The sequence below is a fragment of the Marmota marmota genome, unplaced genomic scaffold (assembly GCF_001458135.2).
Source record: "Marmota marmota marmota unplaced genomic scaffold, marMar, whole genome shotgun sequence".
Classification (NCBI taxonomy): domain Eukaryota; kingdom Metazoa; phylum Chordata; class Mammalia; order Rodentia; family Sciuridae; genus Marmota; species Marmota marmota.
This window is the reverse complement of record NW_026000077.1, coordinates 1,876,007-1,898,764: the sequence shown is the minus strand read 5'-3', so window position 1 is coordinate 1,898,764 and position 22,758 is coordinate 1,876,007. Positions and strand designations below refer to the sequence as shown.

General features: G+C 39.6%; 1 protein-coding gene across 1 annotated transcript in view; it reads right to left on the bottom strand.

Moving 5' to 3' along the window:
- Nucleotides 1-22,758, bottom strand: part of Magi3 (membrane associated guanylate kinase, WW and PDZ domain containing 3) — a 299,449-nt gene that overhangs the window by 235,648 nt on the left and 41,043 nt on the right. Inside the window, exon 2 of the mRNA XM_048814597.1 lies at nt 7,404-7,793. Coding sequence (XP_048670554.1) covers nt 7,404-7,793 — 390 coding nt within the window. The remainder of the gene's footprint in view (nt 1-7,403; nt 7,794-22,758) is intronic.

The window sequence follows — 22,758 nt, the reverse complement described above, 5'->3', positions numbered from 1 at the left end:
AGGGTTCCAAAACAACTAAAATAAGCCTATTAACCAAAAAGAATAGTACTAATGGCAATATTTTAGCTACATAATGGCTTAAATAAAAATACTCATAGTACTACATTATGAGTTGAAAATGAGGCTAAAGACAAAAAGATCATTAAGCCCCTTACCAGCACTATTGCTAGAAGAAAACACATTTCAAGTTCCAATTAAAAAAAAAAAAAAAAAAACTTATAGGGGAATTCATAATGAAGCAACCTATACATTTAAACAATTAATGATTTTCCCTCTACTTTGTAATTATTCTATAATGTAGATTTTATGCTTTTGTACAAAATAAAAGCTTTTCTATACACACACACACACACACACACACACACGAAAAACTATTGAAGCCAGGTGCAGTGGTACTTACCTATGATCCAGCTACTCCAGAGGCTGAGGCAGAAGGATAACAAGTTCGAGGCCACCTAAGCAATTTAGTAAGGAGACCCTGTCTCAAAATCAGGGATGTAGCTCAGTGCAGTGGTGCAGCACCCCTGGGTTTAATTCCCAGTACAGCAAAATATATATATGGGGCGGGGATGGGGGAGGGGGAAGAAAGCGGAGGGTGAGGGGAAAGACACCACACTGTAGACCTTTCTGTACCGAACGTTCTTGCCCTCTGTTTTTCTCTTCCTCTGCTTCTTACAAGCTACTATGAAAAAGATCCTAATTCTACTCTACCAAAACCCATCCATCTTTCAAGGCCAGGATAAGTTCAAAATTCTTTACAATTCCCTCCAACCAGCCAAGTCAGATAATAAGGGCAGGTAGTAAGACCCTACCGAGATATAAAAAAGAATGAAACCTATCTTTTACCTCACTTACACATGTAAGTTCCACAAATTCATTATGCACACCCAAGTTAAGATAATGTCTTAGAATTAAAAGACACATTTGTAATGAAATATACCTATTTATTAAAGCAAATCACTCCATCTGGTATTTGATCAAAAGAAAAAAAAAAAAAACAGCATCTGACTGCAACAAGGGTGACACAGAGGTCCCAGTGCTGTACTTTATGGGCAACTTAAGAAGTTTTGAACAAATAATTTTATATATTTGATTTCCTTCTTTTGGAGACTTGAGAACCCAAATCCTTGCTAAGATATAACTCCACAACCAATTTTTAGAACAGCACACTACAGAGCCAATTAATGAGTCTAGTTTTCAGCAGAATTCATACAACTTACCTAGAGTTTTTGTTTGTTTGGGGGTATTGGAGATTGAAATCAGGGGCGCTTAACCACTGAGCCACATCCCCAGCCCTACTTTGTATTTTGTTTAGAGACAGGGTCTCACTTGAGTTGCTTAGCACATTGCCTTTGCTGAGGGTGGCTTTAAACTTGAGATCCTCTGTCTCAGCCTCCCTAGCCACTGGGATTAAGGTGTGCACCACAGTACCCCACTAGAGTTTTAAATACTGTGAGAAAAGTAAAAAGAATAAAACCTTTCCTATAAGTATTTGATACCAAAGAGTTCTTAAGCTCCCACAAAGCAGATGACCTCTTAAAAACAGAGACCATTTCTGACTCTTCACCACAGTTGCTACTGTGGTGCTGGGGATCACACACAGGGCCTGGTACCTATTAAGCAAGCATTCTACCAACAAACTAAGCTCCCTGCTCCTAACTCATTTTATGTCCCCAATATTAGGTCAGTGCTAGCACCTCTCAGAGGAGGTGGCATCAGTCAGTGCTGAGGGAATGAATATGTGCCAATAGTATAACTTTTCATTCTCTCTTGATAAAGTCAAGCAAGCACCTTCTCTTGGAAATCATTCTCAATAATATTCATTCTTCTCATTCTTCAGAGGAAAAGAAGAACAAGGAATGGATTTGCTTCTCTTCCCCCCAAAACAAGTCTCTTGACAACACCAAGCTCCAAGCTACTGAAAACCACGGTCGGCAACAGGTTTAAATTCAGAGCATCCATTCTACCAAAATATAATATTTCAAGAAACATTTTCTTTAAACAAAATATGAGAATGAAAAATAATTACAAATGGCACAATTCTCATCTTTAATACCACAATACTTATCCTATGTTAAATCATCAGAAACTGGTTTTGAAATTTATAGTTTAAAATTGGTAGGTACTATTAAAATAGTTCAAAGATGAAATTCTCCCATAACACACTCCAGAAACCCTGAATAACCAGGACATTTACAAAGCACTTGGGGGTTACATAGTAAAAACGCTGTATCAGTTTATTCACCTAAGAAGACTAGGCACTGGCTTCATTAAGTCAGATAGTGAAACAAATTTAGATTTGTTTTACCATCAACTTATGTAAATTAGTGACCAGATTTTTTAAAACTACTGAAATCTGTCCCTCATTGTATTTTTTTTAATATTTATTTTTTAGTTGTAGCTGGGCACAATATCTTTATTTTATTTATTTTTATGTGGTGCTGAGGATCAAACCCAGGGCCTCGAATGTGCTAGGCGAGCGCTCTACTGCTGAGCGACAACCCCAGCCCTCACAAGAGGTTGTATTAAGGACCTCAGAGAAAAAATAATGTATATTCCTCAGGAACAGAGAGTTGTGTTGCATGAAAATCAGTTTTAGCAATAAACGGAAAAAAATTTTAAAATCATCTGAAAAGTGATAGGGCCAAATGTTAAATGTGTATACCACTAAGATAGAAAGTAATCAAAGAATTTGGGCTGGGGTTGTAGCTGGGTGGCAGAGCGCTTGCCTCGCATGCATGAGGCACTGGGTTCGATCCTTAGCATCACATTAAATAAATAAATATTTTTTTTCTTAAAGTAATCAAAGAACTTTTTAAAGTCAACCCAGGAAAATAAAATTTACAGACTAAATTATAAGAAGTTTGGAAGTATGGGCAGGATTAATAAAGCAACCAGAGTATAATACTAAAAAAATGAACAAAATTAAATATACCTAATATGTTTAAATATAGTAAGTATTCCTACAATACAATGGACAGAAAAAAAAGTTTAAATACAAGAATGTTATAATGGAATAAAAATCAAAATTTAAGCAAATCAGAGTTCTGGTGATATGATATAAGCCCATTACTCATGATTAAGGGTATCAATGAACAGAGTCCTGAACTTTAAACCCCTGAGTTATTAAAACTCTTAGAACAACAACAACAAATTGCTACCAAGAGCTGGAAAAGCAGGAAAGTTTCACATTTAAAGTTTATCAAAATTTGATCCTGTTTTCACTAACAAAGGAGCTATCTCACCAATTCTCTAGTTTCAGTTGTTTAAAGAAAGGCAAATGTAATTTGTTACATTGCAAACAGGAGGCTAGCAATTAACTGTCGATCCTCTTACTCTTCTTCAAAAGATACAACCACCAAAAACAACTGGTGAAAATCCTAAATTACACACTAAACAACAACAAAAAAAAAACTAATAAAAAGATGCAAGAGTTAAGAAAAGAAAGGCAGAGAGTTTTCATTATGTGCATATTATAAACATTTCTTAATTTAAGATATTTAGTAATGTTTCTTCACCAATGGGGAATGTATTTATAGGAAGGAGTTAATTTTAACACAATCCCCTTAGAAACTAGATGTCCCAGCATCAGTGATTAAAGTCTTTTACCTTTATCTAATTAACATTGTACAAGTTCTCTTTCAAATTCATTTTTATTTAAACAAACTATACCATTTTTCCCTGTGGTACATCCCTAGATGTAAGACTAAAGTTAGGGCTGGGGATGTGGCTCAAGCGGTAACACGCTCGCCTGGCATGCGCGGGCGCTGGGTTCGATCCTCAGCACCACATAAAAATAAAATACAGATGTTGTGCCCACCAAAAACTGAAAAATAAATATTTTAAAAATTCTCTCTCTCTCTTTCTCTCTCTCTCTCTTAAAAAAAAAAAAAAAAAAAAGACTAGAGTTAGGGGAATTAAATGCAAAGTGTGCACGAGGCAGTAGAGGATGACTCCATGTACTGACTGTATCACTACTTAACAACCTCTGGAATAAACTACATAATTTACAACTACAGAAATATGTATTTAAAGGTGCACTAAGAAGCAAATATTTGTGTGGATAAAACTCTGCATGTTCACCATTTTGGAACAAAATTAACTTGTCTCCTTAATGAAGATAAAAACTGGTTTAATTATATACACTGAAGTATAATCAAATTAACTGTACTGGGGTTGTGGCTCAGTGATAGAGCACTTGCCTAGCAAATGTAAGGCAATGGTTCGATACTCAGCACCACATAAAAAAATAAATAAAATTATTGTGTCCTTCTACAAATAAATTTTTTTCAAAAAGAAAATCAAATTAACTAATCCTGGCCACAGGACTATATCATGAAACAATTTCAGCAAAGGTCTAAAGTTCAACTTCCTTTACTACTGGAAAAACACAAAGTTCAAATTCAAGTGACAACTTTTCTCTTGGAAGAAAAATAAACACACAGGGTCATAACTAAGAAACAGGTGACAACTTTTGCCAATGAATAGAAGGCACTAAAGATTCTTCTAGAAGCAGGAAAAGTCCTGATGCTGAGTTCTGTATTAACACTAAAACAATAAGAAATTCCCCAATTCTCCCAAGAAAAGTCTTAGATTAGGAACCAAATTTTAAAGAGCTATTTTTCACTTACCCATTAAAGATTATAACAAAATTTTTAAAAAGAAGGAAAAAAAGCTCTAAATCAAAACATGAGGCACTGACTGCTAGAGAGAACCCTCATTAAATGATTTGGTTGATGGTACGGCTCTGGCTGCACTCTCTGACTAGATGAAAGGAATAAAGAGAGGAAGAATCAATGCTGCAGTAGCCACGTCCTATACCGTCCAGTTCATCCTTCTGCCATGAACTTTGTCAGAAGCCAATATGAGATCATTCCCCATGAATATTACATCTTACAGAAATGGTTACATTTCATTCTTACAATATGCTAGCTTCTAAATGACATGTTGTGAATACAGTTTAACAAAGAGTTACCAGTTGAGATAAGAGACAGAGTGGGAAGTGCACTCTACAATACCTTATGAAATTGAAAAATCCATTTTACAAAGTTTAAAGGGAAAAAGTGAGCAGAGGAAATTTCTTTTTAAATCTCTATACTCTGTATGTTTACCCTTTTCTAAATGAATAACATCAGTATAGAATCTCTGCCACCTCCCGAGATAATATTTACGCTGTTTTTAAGGAAAACCAAAGTTCTACAAATAACCTCCTCAAGTTCTTATTTAAAGTCTTGTGTTTAACCTGCAAAAAATCTGTTTCATAATAAATTTTATTTTTAAGCAAAGCCAGTTAATATAATACCTAACATGAAAAATCAAAATTTTTAAATGACAACTTGCTTAGAAACAAGAATATTAATTTCAGATGACATAGTGATTCCACTGTGACAGACACAGTGGAATCCACTTGAAATTAATGATGCAGAGCCTATCATAAAAAAAAAAATAAGTATAGTATTCAGACTTATTAATGATCATAAAACATGCTGCAGCCATTTAATATGCTATTCCCTTCATTTTGGCTAAATATTTAAAATAGGAAAGTGCCTTTGGTTGTCAAGGGGGCAAAATTTTATTTCTATAAAAATGGTAACTTCAGTTTGGGGCACCCAGTATGTTTACTCAACACAATTAACACCACTGCACACACTCTAAACCTTGAAATATTTTCTTAAATTTCATGTAAAGGTTGAAAAATGAATAACATACAAACAAGACTAATGCTAATTAAAGAGCTATCTCTTTAGTCTTCTAAAAGAATCAACATCATTTGGAATACACCAGCTTCCTTCCTCATCAACTTTAAGACTGTTTTTTACATGAGAATTATACTCTTAGCCATGTCCCAACTAATCAAAACAAAGCAATGATGCAGATGTTCTCTTGATTCACTGACTCATGGGATCTGAACTAAATGGCACCTAGCTAGTAAATGCTGCCTATATAGTACTTTGTATATTACAGACGTGCCTACTGGCTGAATTACAACCCCATAAGTCTCTTCTGTACCCTTCACATATGGCTTTAGAAGTTAGGGCTAAGAAAGAATCGTACAACTTGAAAACTAAAGGCTGTTTAAAGTCAGCCAGAGTTCTAAAAAATATTAACAAAACTTCACATAATCCCATTAACTTAAAATGAATATGACAGAATAGGCTATATAAAGAAAAATCTTAAGATTGTAGGTCTATGTGAGTGTGTGTGTATACATACCCACAATACACATATGTATACTGCATCACAAACAATCAGTTCATGTAAAGCTCAAGGACTTTTAAAGATATTTCCAAAGTTAGCTGCTGAGAATGAAAAAAAATAAATGTGAGGGAGACAGCATGTTAAATTCTTATGCAGAATTTTCTCGCATTTTGCAATGAAGGGATGAACTGATATCTAGCCCATGTCACTATTAGATAGCTCATTGTTATTTTTTACACTATATATTAATAGAGCACATTCAATCAGTTTGATTTCTAATAACGTTGTAACCATAATTCACCTACAGACATCACAAATGACAGAACCACATTCTACCAATGCTGAAACAACAACATTCTCAACAATAAATTCATGAGACTACTACATACTACCAGATCTCACTGTACGCAGTCTGATCAATGGTTTGAAACTGGCAAGTAGGCTATAATGGTAACGTGCTTTGCTGCAGATTTTACTAGCATAAAGACACCACAGCAACAGGGGATCTTTTTACCTACCGCTTCAACAAATTCTGTAAAATCAAAAGCTTTACAACAGTATTTACATGGCTAGGCACTTAGATTTTCCTTCAAAACCCTGACTCTATTCACCAGCTCCCCGCAAGAGCACACCACTGCCATATAGAACATATTGCATACCCTCGTCGGTACCCAGACACCTGAACCACTTGGACTGACAGAGTTTGGCTGTCAGCTCCGAGACATCTGCTGGTGTGCAAGAAACACTGAAAACAGCTAAGCCCTCCCAGGTATTCTAAGTGGTAACCTTGGCACCAACTGTCTCCAATAGTAAAGACCTTTTTCCCTGTTGGAAGATGTACAAGATTTCACACACACACACACACACGCGGGGGGGGGGTCAATCTTAAGGCTCTTTTTCACAAAGACAACCGCAAAGGACTGGCATTCTTTAGTCAAAAACTCTTGTCTGCGTTGGGAAACAGATTATGAATTCAGGAAACCCAGCTGCCCGTTGCAATTTGGTGACAGCTCGCAGAGCAGCCCAGGCAAACCAGAGCTCAGTTTTCCTACGGGCAAAATGGGAATCACCAGCGACACCCCTCCCCCTCGCCAGGGGTCAGGCACACCCCAGAGGTCTCAGAGCACCCGGGATGAGAAGTGGTGGAGGTTGCCGCTTCTCCAGGACCACCCCCTACCCCGCGACGGACAGGCAGGGCCCGGTACCTGGCTTCACCGTCTTGAGACGGATGGGCTCGCGGAAGTGGCGGATGACAGCCAGGGTGTCCCGGTTGGTGAGCCCGCTGACAGGCGTCCCGTTCACCTCCAGCAGCACATCCCCGGGGCTGGGCGCCTTGCCCGAGACGACGCAGCAGGTGCCCCCGCCGGGCTCCTCGCGGAGCCGCCCCAGGTAGGGGAACTCGCCGCGCTCAGCGCCTCCCCGGATCTCGGCGCCGAAGTCGCCCGGGGGCCCGGCCCAGGACACCGCGCANGAACGAGCCCGGCACTCTACCCTCGCGCCGGGGATTGGCCCCCGGCGGGAAGGGGGCGGATCCTCTACGGGAATGAGGGCCGATGATTGGTTGGTGGGAGTGGAGGAGGCGGGCAATAGAATGACTGAAGTTTAGAGAGGGTGGAAAAAAGAAGTTTGGAGAGTGAGTGAGGGCGAGTGGGGAGGGGCTGGGGAGTGGAGTCGGACCGCGAGTCGCGGAGCTGCGAGAGGCCCTCCGCCCCATGGGGGGGAGCCAAGGAAAACTCGGGCACCGAGTAACCGAACTCCTCGAGGTGGGGGCGTGGCTGGTCAACCCGGCGGAGATGGGAGCGGAGCCCGAGTGGGGCGCCAGCGAGTAGCCGGCGGCGTGCCTAGATTACCCGACCGAGCCGAGTCCTGAGCGGCCTGAGGTGGCGGCGCCTTTGGAGTGGCCTGTTGTTACAACTTACATTGACTCGGTGTTGCTTTATTCGTTCATTTCCTCAAAAAATGTTACTGAAAGCCCGTGGAAGCACACTTCAGGAGTCCCGTTGATAGAAGGTCAAAGAGAGCCCTGCTGTGCGCCATCAGGCAAATGAGATAGCCTCTCTGAATCAAGCATCCATCCTGAGCTAAAAGCAAAGACGCTTATACCTATATTCCCCAGATACTGTGAAGAGTACATCAGAAACAGCATCTGCATAGTGCCTGGCAGAGGATTGATGCTTCTTAATATTTAGTAGCTGAGGATGACGACGATTTTTGTGTCAGGTGGAAATTGTGCTAGCTTTGGGGGTTCAAAGATGAAGAAATTAAGAGGCCCTTCTCATCAGGAGGTTGCAGTTTTCTGGAAGACCCTGACAAGTCAGCAGATCACCTAGGGTGGGAGTGGAGGTGGAAAGTGGTTTGGGAGCTAGCCTCGAAGTCCGCAACCTGAGTTGAGCCCTCGCAAGCTATTTACCTACTGTTTGACCTTAGCCAAATCTCTGCTTCAAGTTTACCCATCTGTGAAGGAGGAGGAGGGAAAAGTAGCACTAAATAGAGACCTGAGATCCCTTCCAGCACTAACTTTTCAGAAACTCCTCTTGAGCCTTCTCTCCTTCCGAATTGACTCACACTTTTTCCTGTCTTTGGCATACTCTTAACCATCTCTTTTTAAAATCCTGTCCATCCTCACCCTAGAAGCCATCTTTTCCAGGTAGCCGCCTCTGATTTCTTGCTCTTCCTGGGCCAAGTGTTTTCTCTGAGCTATGACACTTTGTTTCACTTTTGAGACATGACATTTATGTTGTCTGTCTTCCTTTAATGATAGCAGAAATCCTTTATTTAAACTGTGAATAACTCCACACGATCTCACCACATCTCAGACTGGACCAAGCTTCCACAGCTGCAGCGATTTCTTTCACACCATTGTATCAGTCAGGCTCCTGGCATGAAAAAAAAAAAAAATTGGCACTTTACAAAGAAGCATGCAGGGTGTGGGAAACCACAAGGCAAGTGTGGAACCCTGGGGCTACCAGCTCCTAGAACTGTGGAAGCAAGACTCAGGTGCTGAGGGCTGCCTGACTAGAGCCTGTGACCTTCAGTCACCTGACGCAGTCAGCCTAAGTAATCACACAAGAAAGAAGCCAGAGATTTATGTGGTACTCCCCACCCTCCTCCATCCTGCTGATGCCTCCCAATGGCCAAATCCAACCAGAAGCCAGAGAGCAAGGAAGGCCTTTGATGCAGTCTGAATTAGCCAAGCGTCATGAAGAAGAAACTGCATCTGGAGTGAAAAGGAGGAAATATTTAACACAGATGTCATGTGGATTGTTCAGATATTCCAGATCTGAGATAAAGTTATTTTTTTAACAGTGACCTACGCTAATGGATTCCTAGATGAAATCTTGATAATCTTCACATCATCTATTTTTGCTGAAATTGGGTAAACATCTTTCCCTGTCTAGATTGTATCTCTTAAAATGCCTTTGGCCATAAGGAACAAAATATCTGATAAATAATAGCCTAAAACATGTGGTCATTTATTAGATCTTTAACATAAAGTTCAAAGGTAGGTAGTTTCAAATTTAGTCGAGCAGCACAATTATGTCATCAAGGAGCCAAGTTCTTTCTGTGTTTGCTCTCTGCCATGTTATGCCTATTATTGGCTTTTATCACCAAGATTGTCACCTCTTAATTACAGTGTGGCTGCCACAACTCTAGACATCACATCCTCAGAGGTTGTTGTATGAAGAAGGGAAAGGAAGGAAATTCTCCTCACATTTTTATGAGGGAGAAAACTCTTTCCTAGATTGCTCCCCAGTAGAATCCCCCTTTTTGGCTAGAAAAATGGTCAGATGCCCACCTTAGACCAGACACTGACAAAGGAATATCAGATTGCCACAGTTCATGAGTTGCCCCCACACAAAATAAGGGCTCTGTTTGAGAGAAGAAAGGGAGATTAGTTGTTCAATAAATATCTACCCACAGTGTGTCTGCCACTGCCTTGACCACAAATTAATTCTCAGGCAGAGAACTACAGTGAAATTTTATATTTCAGTTAAATAAACTAATTTATTGTCTAAAACTGGTATTACCCTTTTATATATAATCATGCATTTTTTTGCCCATAGATACATTTAATTGATCAAATTGATCAAATGAATCCAGCCTAAATCCACAAACAGGGAGTATTAAAAATCAACACACATTGGAAAGGGAAGTTAGTTAAGCAGTCAGATGTCAAGTTTGTTTCCCAGAGCAGAACAGAGAGAACACTGAATGAAATAGAAAATTCCAAGGGCCCATCTTTCAGTGTTCAGTTTAACTCCACCTCCTAACCAGAGCTGCTTGAGTTCCTACAGTGAGGGATGTCACTGCATCCAGCTCCTGTGCCAATAATTTGTTTCTATCTTTTTATCTTTCCCAAGAGATCTCAAGACCCCTGAGGGCAGCTTCCCTTTCTGATTCATCCTGTGACTCTCGCTGGGGTGGCTGAGCTGTCTGTAGCATAGCCAGCACACACTGCCGCCCCCCTTCATTCAACAAATACAGTGTGTGTCATGAGCAGCCATGCTAGGTGCTGGTTTATGGCCATGAACCGACTTACAAGGTTCCTCCTTTTATGGGGAAGAAGACAACAAGCTTGAGATGAGTGCAGGATCAAGATAGCGTCAGGCAGTAATAAATATTACTATAATAAAAAAGGAGATGAAATGAATGACGTGGTGGGGTGGTTAGAAGAGGCACAGGTTCCGCTGGAGGGCTCAGAGAAGGTGCCACGGAGAAAGTGGTAACTGAGCTGAGACCCAAGTGACAAAGACAAGGGAGCCACAGGAAGACCCCAGTCCAGCCTTACCCAGGACCTCACCAAGCCCTCAGGCACTGTGTGTCTGATGAGAGGAAGAGAGTGCTAAGGTGGCTGGAGGTGGTCATGGAGGAGAGTTGGAGGAAATGAGAGGCCGCATCACAGAAGGCCTTGTCAGCCACGTGAGGAATTTGGATTTCAATCAAACACAGTGAGAAGTTTCGAGAAGGTCTGGGAGGTGTTTGAGACCTGATGGTTGTGACTCTGATTGCTCTGTTGAGAAGGATGGTAGGGGGTGTGGAGTCGGGGGAGAACCAGGAAAGCCAGGTGGAAAGTGGGGTGTTCTGATGTGCATACTCTGTGGTCATCCATGGTCTCTAGTTCTGACTCCCTCCCTGAGACAGCCATATATACTAAAATCTCTCTTCCCCAAAACAGATCATATGAACTCTGGTCTTGCCCTGCCTTTGTGTTTGGAACTGGCCATAAAGAAACTCTCTAAACATAGATAATACCCCCCTTTCTGAAGGGGTCCTGCCCCATACCCAGGAGAATGGAATGCTACACAGAGGCCAGGGAGAATCTGCACAGACAGGCCTTGCTGGGTTTGCCACTCCGCCTATCGCACTGGACCACACTATTTGTGTCCCGTCACCTTTTTACACTGGTGTCTATGTGTCACTCTGTGACAACAGGTCTCCATAAAACCCCAAAGAACACGGCATTGCGGGATTCTCGCCCAGAGAGACAGGAGACCAAGGCTTCCAGCAGAAAGTATGTATCAGTGCCAACACTGGCTCAGCAGATTTGCATCCAAAGGCTGAGCCCTGAGCTCAGCTGGGACATTGCCTGATGTAACCTTGGTTGGTTTCCTTTAGATGTTAGGGCCTTTGTCTCCCATATATGGTAACAAACGTTTTGATTAGGTATTCTATGCTACAGAGTTGCAACAGAATTACCCACGCAAACATAGACACTGACTGTGCCTTGTTGCCTTGTCCTTTATCTTAGAAGATCCCTCTGTTCCGGGTGGGCTGTTACCACAAGGATTCGGAGACCTTGGAAGTTCTTAGAGGGTGGTACACCCAGAGAGGACTGGAAGCTCCATGCCCCATATCTTCTCCTTTGCACCTCTTCATCAGAATCTTTTTTGTAAAATCCTTTATAATAAACCAATAAACATGCTTGTTTCTCCAATTTCTGTAAGAAACTGACAGGGGTCATGGGACCCTTGATTGGTAGCTGGTAGGTCAGAAGAACCGGTAAGATCACCTGGGACTTGTTATTGCATCTGAATTGGATTAAATTTGGAGATGCCCACTGCAGATTTGATGGGTTGATGTGGGAAGGGGAACCCACATACATCTAGTGGCAGAAGTGATCTGTGGTGGGAGAGGAAAGAAGGATAAATTGAGTCTGACTTTGAATTGGTTTTTTCCTCTGTAGATAAATATCTTCTATATTTATAGAAACCTAGAACTGGAACACATCGAGAGATGACAGTGGCTTGGACCAAGGTAGAAAAGACAGAGAGGAAAATTTGTTGAATGCTCTGAGGAAATCAGAAATTACAGCTTTAATTTTCTACACTGATCACAGTTAAAGAAATATAAGTTACAATTGCATTTAATAAAAAAGCTTTGTGGAATATAATTGCTTTGCTGAAATGTCCCTTCCCAGTAAGATAAGGAGAAGAAGATTAGAAAATAACAAGTGAAAGTTCTTAATTAAGTTTAAATTTATACAGGTTCTTTCCTTTATTTGTTTATTGAGGAAAGCATTCAAAGAAATGTAATGTTAATTTCAGGGTTGTTTAATCTCTTTTTTGTTTCTGTTTTCAGAGCTGGGGAGTCTCCTCCCTGCAAGACAAGTGCTCTACCACTCAGCTACCTCCCCAGCCCTTGTTTAATCTCTTAAGAAAGTAACAAACACTCAAAGCACAGGATGACCTTAAAGTTTGTGAATCATTTTTTGTTCTTTTCATCTAGAGAATGTGCTGTTAAAAGTAGAATGTGCTTTCTTAAGTGATAAAGGAACCCACAAACCTTATTTTAAAAGAACTCTGCCACCACACAAAATCTTTTAGGTTCTTTGACCAATTAGAAAACATCAGAGCCTTGAGTCTTTGTCAGTTTGGAAGCAAATAAGCTCTTAAGAAAGTCAGATCCCAGTACAAAACACAAAAGGAGACTCCTTTGTTTCTACAAAAGGAAAATTCTCACTTTCTTGGCTAAGCTTAGGTAGAGTACATCCAAACACACAGTACCAAATTTCACAGTAAAATTGATTGGAAGTACCACACATGAACTTAAACACAGCTTATTCAAAGACACGGTACTGTGGCCTTTCTTTTACTTACAAAGATATCAAAGCAAAGTGTATTTTTGCCTTCATTCAAAAATGAGGAATGATCCAAAGGAAAACATACACGTTGCCAATAGTTTGATGAAAAAAAAAAAAAAGCTCAACATCACTAATTATCAGGGAAATGCAAATTAAAACCACAATGGAATATCACTTCACACCTGTCAAAATGACTATCATCAAAAAGATGAAATTTATCAAGTGTTGACAGGGATGTAGGGAAAAGGGAACTCTTGTACATCCCTTGATAGGCATGTAAATTAGTCCAGCCATCATGAATAGCTATATGAAGGACCCTCAAAAAAACTAAAAATAGAATTACCGAGTGATCCAGCAATCCCACTTCTGAGTGTATATATGCAGAGGATCCTGAAGCCTGTGTGTGGAGGAAACATCACACTCACATGTTCTCAACCACCAAAATAATGGGAGCAACATGACTGTCCATCAGAGATGAATGAATGGAGAAAATGTGGCACATATACACAATGGAAAACTACTCAGCCTTAAAAGAGAATGAAATTCTGTCTTTATGACAGGAGGAAAACAGGAAGAAAAAAACCAACTCAACCCTGATCTTGGACTTCCAGCCAATGAGAAAATCATTTTTTGTTCTATAAGCTACCCAGTCTGTGGTATTTTATTATAGTAGGCTAAGTTAAGACACAGCAGTCAGTCAGTGATCCTTTGCCAAAAGGAAAAAAACCAAAAATCATGTTTTTCTTTATCTAACACCACATTATATCCCACACATTATATCCCACCACATTTCACCGAGTAAAAGCTGTTGTTCCTACAATAACCCAAAAGGGCGAAAATGCAAACCATTCTTATCCCCTCCACTGCCACCCATTTACCTCTCTCTGTTCTCACTTTCTTTCTTTTCTTTTCTTCTTTCTTTCTCTCTTTCTTTTTTTACTGCTCATCATGCTCCTATTTGACCCCATTCCAGCTACACTGACCTTTCTTCAATTCTTCCAGCATGCCAGGCATGCTTCTGCCCAGATGTGTGCATGACTCATTCCCTCACCCCCAAGCCTCTGCTCAAATGTCCCTTCTCGAGGGACTCCACTGACCTTCCCATTCCCAAATGCAGTTTCTCCCCAACTCCTTACCCCGCTCTGCCTTATCTTTGGCCACAGAATACCTCACTTTCTCATGTGCCTTACAATTTACTTATTATATCTATTACTTTTTGTCTGTCTCTACCCTAGATTGTAAGTTCTGGGAGGGCAGGGATCTAGGTTTTGTTTACTGAGTTGTCCCTAATCTCTAGAAGACTGCCTGTTCATAGTAGGATCTCAATAAGTCCTGGTTTGCCCAAGTGCTTTCCCTTCAAAATTTCTTCAGATACAGTAACTAGACTAAATAACTTAAACCGTGACAATTTTAAAATGATTCAATCTACAATAATCCTATGAGATGGCTGTCAGCATTTTCCTAATTGTAGTGGGTGGGTCAGGAAGATTACCACAGCCATTCACGGGTTTCTTAGCATTAATGTCAGTCAAAACTTCAACTCAGATACTTTTGCTCCACATCTAGCTTTCTTTCTCTGCCCTGGTAGTCATTCTAAGACATTTTCACAGCAAAAGAAAACATCAAAATACTCCAGTTAAGAACTGGGGGGGGGGGGTCTCCATGAAAACTACATCAAAATGGTTAAAATTTAAATGATCAAAATTAACTGACCCAATTAAGTGGTAGCCGAAAAAATGTAGACATGTGGGAACTCCCATGTACTCCTAATAGGGATGTAAATTGATTCAACCACTTTGGTAAACTGGCAATTTCGTGTTGAGTTAGTGTCTGTATATTCTATGACCCCTTAATTCTGTGCACTTATGTCCTCCAAAAGAGCTATACAAGAATTATTCATAATAGCCTGAAACTGGAAACAACTCAAATGTCCATTAAGATTAGAATGGTTACATAAATCTTGAAGCATTCTTACAATAGAATACTATTCTACACAGCAATGTTAGAAAAATAAAACTAATCTGCACAAAACAAAATGGACAAATGTCAAAGCCATAATTTCAAGCAAAAGAAGGTAGACACAAAATGCTCACTGTGTGATTCCATTGACATGAATTTCAAGAAGGGTGAGAACTTGTGTGGTGATTGGGGTTAGAATAATGATTACTTTGGAGGAGGTATTGACTAAAAGGGACACAAGTGACCTGAGGTTCTGGCAGTGTTTTATATCTTGATCTGGGCAGTGCTTCACAAAGGTATAAACATATATGGAAGTTAATCTGGTTGTGTGCTTGAGATGATGCACTTTAACATGTAATACACAAACACATTACACACAAATACAAGGTTTTTTAATGCATAGTTTTTATCAATAGGAAATGATGGATTACATGTCTACATAATATCTGGCTAGCCATCTGAAAAAAAATATTGCTCTTTTATCTTTACCATATTTCTTATTTAAAAATCAATGTCAGCTGATCAAATATTTACATATTTTAAAACCTGTAATCCAAGGTTTTCCTTCTTGTGAGGCTGGGGAAGAAGGATTGCAAGATCAATGCCAGCCTAGGCAACTTAGAGAAACACTGTTTCAAAATAAAAATATAAAAAGGGCTAAAGATGTAACTCAGTGGTAGAATACTAATTTAGCTGTGTAGGACCCTGGGTTCAATTTTCAGCAAAGAAAAAAAAAATCCAAAGGATAATGTATAGTAAATTGTTTTATAATATTAGAGGGATCTTAAACAAAACTTTAAAATGAACATTACTCTTGGAACAAATATTTACAATAATTGTTTTTTTTTTAAAGATAGAGAGGGGAGAGAGAGAGAATTTTTTTAATATTTATTTTTTAGTTTTCGGAGGACACAACATCTTTGTTTGTATGTGGTGCTGAGAATCGAACCCGGGCCGCACGTATGCCAGGCAAGTACGATACTGGCTGAGCCACATCCCCAGCCCTTTACAATAATTGTTGACAAAGCCAAATTTCCTTCTTATACAAAGAGCTCTTATAAATCAATAAGCAAGCAAAGCTAAAACAATCTGGTGGAAAGATGGTCTGTTACATTATACCATAAAACCTGATTTTCTACAAATGAAAAATGTTTAAACAACAATAAAATTTCATTTTTCATCTAATAGATTGGCAAGGATCAAAAAATTGCTCATGGGCCTGACTTGTAGCTCAGTGGCAGAGTGCTTGCCTCACGTGTGTGAGGCACAGGGTTCGATCCTCAGCACCACATAAAAATAAATCAAATAAAGATTAAAAAAAAAATGTTTTTTAAAAGTGGTCATATGTTGCTGAGACAAGATTATAAATTACTATACTTCTTTAATAGGTAATATGCCAGCATCAAAATTTTAAAATTTTCAATGCAGTTTCATTACTATAAATTTTCAAAGACTTATCTACTGGCATGTACATTGTAGCATTGTATGTGGTAGAAAGTGCCCAGATGGAGGCTGTTGAGATGAATTATGATGCATAAATACAAGAATCTGTTGTGCAGAATGAGGTAGTTTCATATGCTGCTGTGGAATGATCCCTCGGGTACATTTTAAAGGTACAGAACTGTTTGCTCTTATTTGGAGTAAGCAGTAGAAATAGTGGCTGTGCACATATCCATGTGTGTGCGTGCACATGTGCACCTCTGGAGGGTATACAAGGACTGATGGCCTTGGTTGTCACTTGGCAATGTGACTGGGGGACTGGAAAAGAGAAACGCTTTTCACAGAATGCCCTTTGCACTGTGAACTATTATCATTTTTATCATCAAGTATATGTATTATATGGGGAGAAAAGACATGAAAATTTTAAAAGATATATGTTTAAAAAAAAGAGGAAGTAGAGTAAAAGTAAGAAGGAGCTTGGGGAGAGCAGGTGGAGAGCGAACAGAAAGCACTTGAGACCTCCAGGTCCGCATGTCCCACATGGCCTAGCACAGAGCCTTACCCCTAGTAAAGCTCAATAAACAAAACTCCCAAATCTACTCCAACAGCCCTGAATATCATCTAAGCACCAGTTCAATATTTTCAACTCAGATTAACCTTTAAAAGTCAGACTACTTGGGGCATGAGATGCTCAGTATAGGGAATTTTCTGGTTCTGGAAGGTAGTCTATAGTGATAAGAAATTAAAGTTTACTTAATGCTTATCAACTTTAGAGGAGATGAAGGGTAAATCAACATGGATGGGAAAACACTATCACACCAAAGCAGCATGCCACCTAGCTGAAGCTAGAGATGGAGGAGTTAGAATTGCTAGGGCAAGACCTATTAGCAGAAATCGCATCAACGTAGGCTTCTGGAGAGACTTGGGGTTCTGCAAATTTGTAGATTTGGGGTGGCTTGAAAAGGAGTTTATAGCCCACATTTATTTTGATCTAAGGGGGATAATCTGTACTGAAAGGAAATTGTTTTAAAGTGAATCTAGCCAGGTGCAGTGGCACATGCCTGTAATCCCAACAGCCGGGAAGGCTGAGAAGGAGGATTACAAGTTCAAAGCCAGCCTCAGCAACTCAGCAAGACTCTGCCTCAAAATAAAAAATAAAAAGGGCCATGGTTGTAGCTCAGTAGTAAAGCACCCTTGGGTTTAGTCCCTGGCCAATAAATAAACAAATAGAGTGAATCTAAACAAAATCTTATAGAATACTAATATAGCAACACCCAATATACATAGGCCATGAGACCTGAGAAATTACTAGGAATTCAGTTTTGAATGTATCAGTGTCAGATTGGCTCATTTTTAGAGGTATGGTAAGAATATCAAAAGAAAATACTCACCTCTCACAAGTAAGATTCTTTCCAGTTGTAGAAGTATCTAATCATCAAGATAACTGGCATAGAGTGGCTGAAGTTTAGAAACAACATTGGAGTTACACTTTCTACAAACAAAATTACAACCTTTCACAGTTGCAAAAGTAGTGAATCCTGCACAGTGAGCAGGGGACATGTCACTTAAGGGGCCCAAATTTCCGACACTGGAGGACTGTGATATCCATACCTACAGAGAGCCTCATGCTCCCTGTGCTGAGCTGAACAAGGGACATACTACTGCTGCTTCCATGAGCAGCAGAGCAGAAACAGATATTTGCAGGAGCACTGTGACCTGTGGAGGAAGATCCTCCTACCCCATTCTAGTTTCCAAGTCATCCCTTGCAGGCAGAAATGCATTCTCTTGGATTTCTTTTCACCGACCTCTGCAAAATGCTTATATAACAGTTTGGCCTTTTCACAAAAATTAGGCTCTGTGCTGGGACAAGTTGCTAGTTCTATCTAGAATTCTAAACTTTGAAATCCCCAGGCATATTATTTTCAGGTCTTGAGTGTTCATTCAGATTAAAAAATTATGACATTTCTGCAGAAATCAATCTGGATTGAATCTTAGGCTATCCAGTGTGGCCGGAACAGAGGAGTCCATGGAGACAGAAGGTAGTAGAAGGAATTATGAAAAGAATGTTGGAAGGATCCCAGATGCTATTTGGTAATTATGGAAAGCCCTAGAGGATTATAGAACACTATAGCAATATAATCAAAGTGGTGCTTTTAGGCCATGGAAGGTAGGAAAAAATGGAAGGAGAAGAGAGATTTTTTAAACAAAAGCTAAGCAGGAAAGAATGTCAGGGAAGTATTACAGGTTGTTGACAGTAGTTGAGTGATTATCTCTGTAGGGTAGAATTATTATCGCTTTGCGTCTTTAGTTATCTGTGTTGTCTAGTTTTATAGAGAATGTATGAATTTGTGTTGCCTTGCATTACTAAATTATGTAAATATTTATTCTACAATGAAAAATTTCAAACGAATATGAGAGAAAACAGTAATATGAACCCCACCCACCTGTCACTCAGATTGAACAATTTATCAAGATTTTTGTCATATTTTCTCCACCATTTTTTTTTTGCTTGTTTTTCATTCTTTTCCCAACGTCTTGCCCATGTTGGCTCCTGTGTCTTTCTGACCTGACTTATTCATCCTTGATAGTTTTCCTTCTCTCCAGCACAGCAAGATGTACCAGGCTCCTCTTAATTTCCTGCCACAGGCCTAGAATCAGCCCATCGTTCAAGGTGCTCTGTTTCTTTTCAGTGGGTTTAAAATTGTTTTTTAAAAACCAAGGTATAAGCTAACTGCAATTTTCTACAGAGATGACCCCTGGACAATCTTGGGGTGTTACCCTTCTGAGAGTTGTGAGAAAATAATTTTAAAAAGAATCAAATAAATAAGAATAGGTAAACATACAAAAATGAATCAGATTTTCAAACAGATTTTTTTCACATTAAAAATGTGCCCCCCTGGGCTGGGGTGGTGGCTCAGCAGTAGGGCACTCGCCTCGCACGTGCAGGGCCCTGGGATTGAGCCTCAGCACCATTATAAATAGATAAAATAAAGGTATTGTGTCCAACTTCAACTAAAATAAATAATAAATAATGTGCCCCTGAGGTAATCCTTCTCCTGAGTGGCTTTCTTCCATCTAGGAAATATCCAGCTTCTTTGGGCTCTTGTACATAAAAACTTCATGCCACCTCTTATGGAACACAATTTAACATCTTTGACACTAGCACCCTCACTCCTTTCTTATTTATTTATTTATTACAAGGGATTAAACTCACAGGGCTTAACCATTGAGCCACATCCCCAACCCTTTTTTGTATTTTACTTAGAGACAGGGTCTCACTGAGTTGTGCAGGGTCTTGCTAAGTTGCTGAGGCTGCCCTTGAACTTGTTATCCTCCTGCATTAGCCTTAGAGCCTCTGGGATTACAGGCATGCACCACCACACCCAGCTGCACCCTCCCTTCTTTTTTATAAATCTTAACAAAATGGTAAATAACTTCTAACATCTCCTTTTGGCTTACAGTAGTTTTCATCCCCAGTTTAGCCTCAACAGATAAAATACCATTGCTCCATTCACACCATGGTAGCAAAGATTCATTACCTTTTAAGGCAATGTTTACCTTTTCCTCCCCCTCATAAGTAAGGAATACTAAAAGTCCATTCATCACAGCGATTTTCTATCAGAGTATGGCGGGAAATGGCAGTGTATATTCCCTTAAGGACATACCTTCTGGGGGTTCTAATTTTGGGGTTAGATTGGGTTGAGGAACAATAGCATAAGGGGCTTGAACAGACATAACATAGTGTTATGGAATGAATGTTTGCGCCCCTATTCATGTGTCGCAACCTAATTCCTAGTGTGATGATATCAGGAAGTGGTGCTTTGGGGAGGCAATTAGCTCATGAGGGTGAAGCCCTCAAGAACAGGATTTGTGCCCTTTTAAAAGAGATTCTAGAGAGCTCTCTCTTCCCCCATCTGAGGATCCAGCAGGTATAAGCCAGGAAGATGGCCCTCACCAAGAACCTGACCTTGTTGGTACCCTGATCTTGGACTTCAATCTCCAGAACTGTGAGAAAAAATATTTGTTGAAGCCACCCAGTTTATGGTATTTTGTAACAGTAGCCCCAGCTAAGATAAGTGAATGTACATATATATGTTTAAGTAATAATGAAAACTAAAGCATGAGGGGTGCTTACCACGTGCCAGGCACCATTCTGCAATCCCTGACATATGCTGACTCTTCTAATCTTGACAAAACCCTCTGAAGCAGACACTGATTGCCTTCATTTTTATAGATAAGGGCACTGAGGGATAAAGGGTGAATATGGAAAGAGCCAAGGACCACTCAACTATGACATGAGAAGCCAGAATTTCAGTGGAGGCAATCTGGCACCATCTCAGTTATGGCTTTTATTCCCTCCCTGAGCAAATAGAAAAATCCCGGATCTCAGAACCACAGCTGGAGAGAAATTACTCTGTTTAAGAGTAAAAATACTAGGGGTAGGGTGTATACCTCAGTCATAGCAGGCATGAGGCTCTAGGTTGGATCCCTAGCACTGGAAAAAAAGAAAAAAGAAAGAAAGAAAGAAGAGGAAGAGTGAATGAAAGATCAAAGCCCTTCATGTTAAAAAGCAAGAACACAGATGCCCACTATTGCCATTATATTGTTATGGCTAACTAAATAACAACATATTCACTTGACAATTATTTGGTTATATATGGTTATTACTTGAGAAAGAACTAAGTGCTCTGGATACTCTGGGTACTGCTCTGTTTATAGGGGTACTTTTCCCATAATATGATATGTAAGCTCCATGTGGGCAGGGACAATACCGTTATCTTTATATCTCAATCAATCATTCCTGGCACGTAAGAGGCAAATAATATAAAATACTTTTAGATGAAATAAAATTGATAAAAGCTCTAAGCTCTTTTAAAAATGTGTATAGATAAACTATATGTCAACTAAATCCAGACACTTTTGAGGGTGAAAGTGGGTACCCATGCTAATCCCAGGACAACAGACCCTACTTGTTTGAGTAAGTTTCCTGCAGAAACCACAACTGACCGAGAAACAAACAACTGAGTCCCAGATTGAGGTGATTTACGAAGTTGTTCTGGACCATATTTCAGGAAAATAAATGCTATTTTATTGTATAAATTTGTCGGACTGCGGTTCCTTCCTCTTTACCTGCTTTTATGACACGTTAGTGAAAACTTTTCCTGCCACCTTTTAAATTCTTTATTTATCCTGCTGTTCTATTCTAAATGACATATCTTGTAGATATCTGCCTAAACAGTCTTTTTGTTAGTTGAAATTTTGCAGTACACTATAAATACTGTGCAATATTTTCACAGCCAAACTTTAGGGGCACTGTTTCCCATAATCTCAATTTTTAAGGTTTTCTAAATTTTTGGATCTTTTACATATTTTAGGGGTGGCAAATCTGACAAGCAATACAGAGAGGTACTTACTCTATCTAGTTAAAAAAATAAGAGTTTAATCTTTCCATCTTTGTCTCTATGAACAAAAGAGCCATATTTATGATTTCTATGAACTCTTGTTATATTCTAGCATTAGGGAGATAGTGGTGGTGGTAAAAATCTGGTCATTTACATCCTTATGAATGATTTAGCTTTCCTGTTTGTCAACTCAGCCATTTAAGTCTCCTGTGAGCCAGAGCAAGGATACAGTATCACTTGCAGTGTTGCTTGCAAACATAAAAGGAAATGACTGTGTGGTTCACAGATACCACTTACATTCCACTGTAGATAAGGAAGCGGGAAACATAAGCATAGTAGTTATAGATTTAAATGGTTTGTCTGATGTTCCATAAAACACTTGTTTCATTTACTCCTCCAAGTCTGAGCAATTCAGCTCAGCTACTGTGAAGCAGAAAATATTATCAATTAAAGGCACAGTATGTTGGTCCTGAATCACAGGGCTTCAGTACCCTGGCGCGTTATGGTACCCAGAACACTAGCCTGCTCCCCGCCCCAGCTCACACATCACAGCAGGGTGGGACATGTTCAGAGGCTAGAAGTGTACTGAAAATTAATAGAAAAACTACAAAGGCAAAAAAGTCAGGAAACAAAAGTTTCTTATAAGGTAAGTTCTGGAAAACCACAACGAGGGAATAA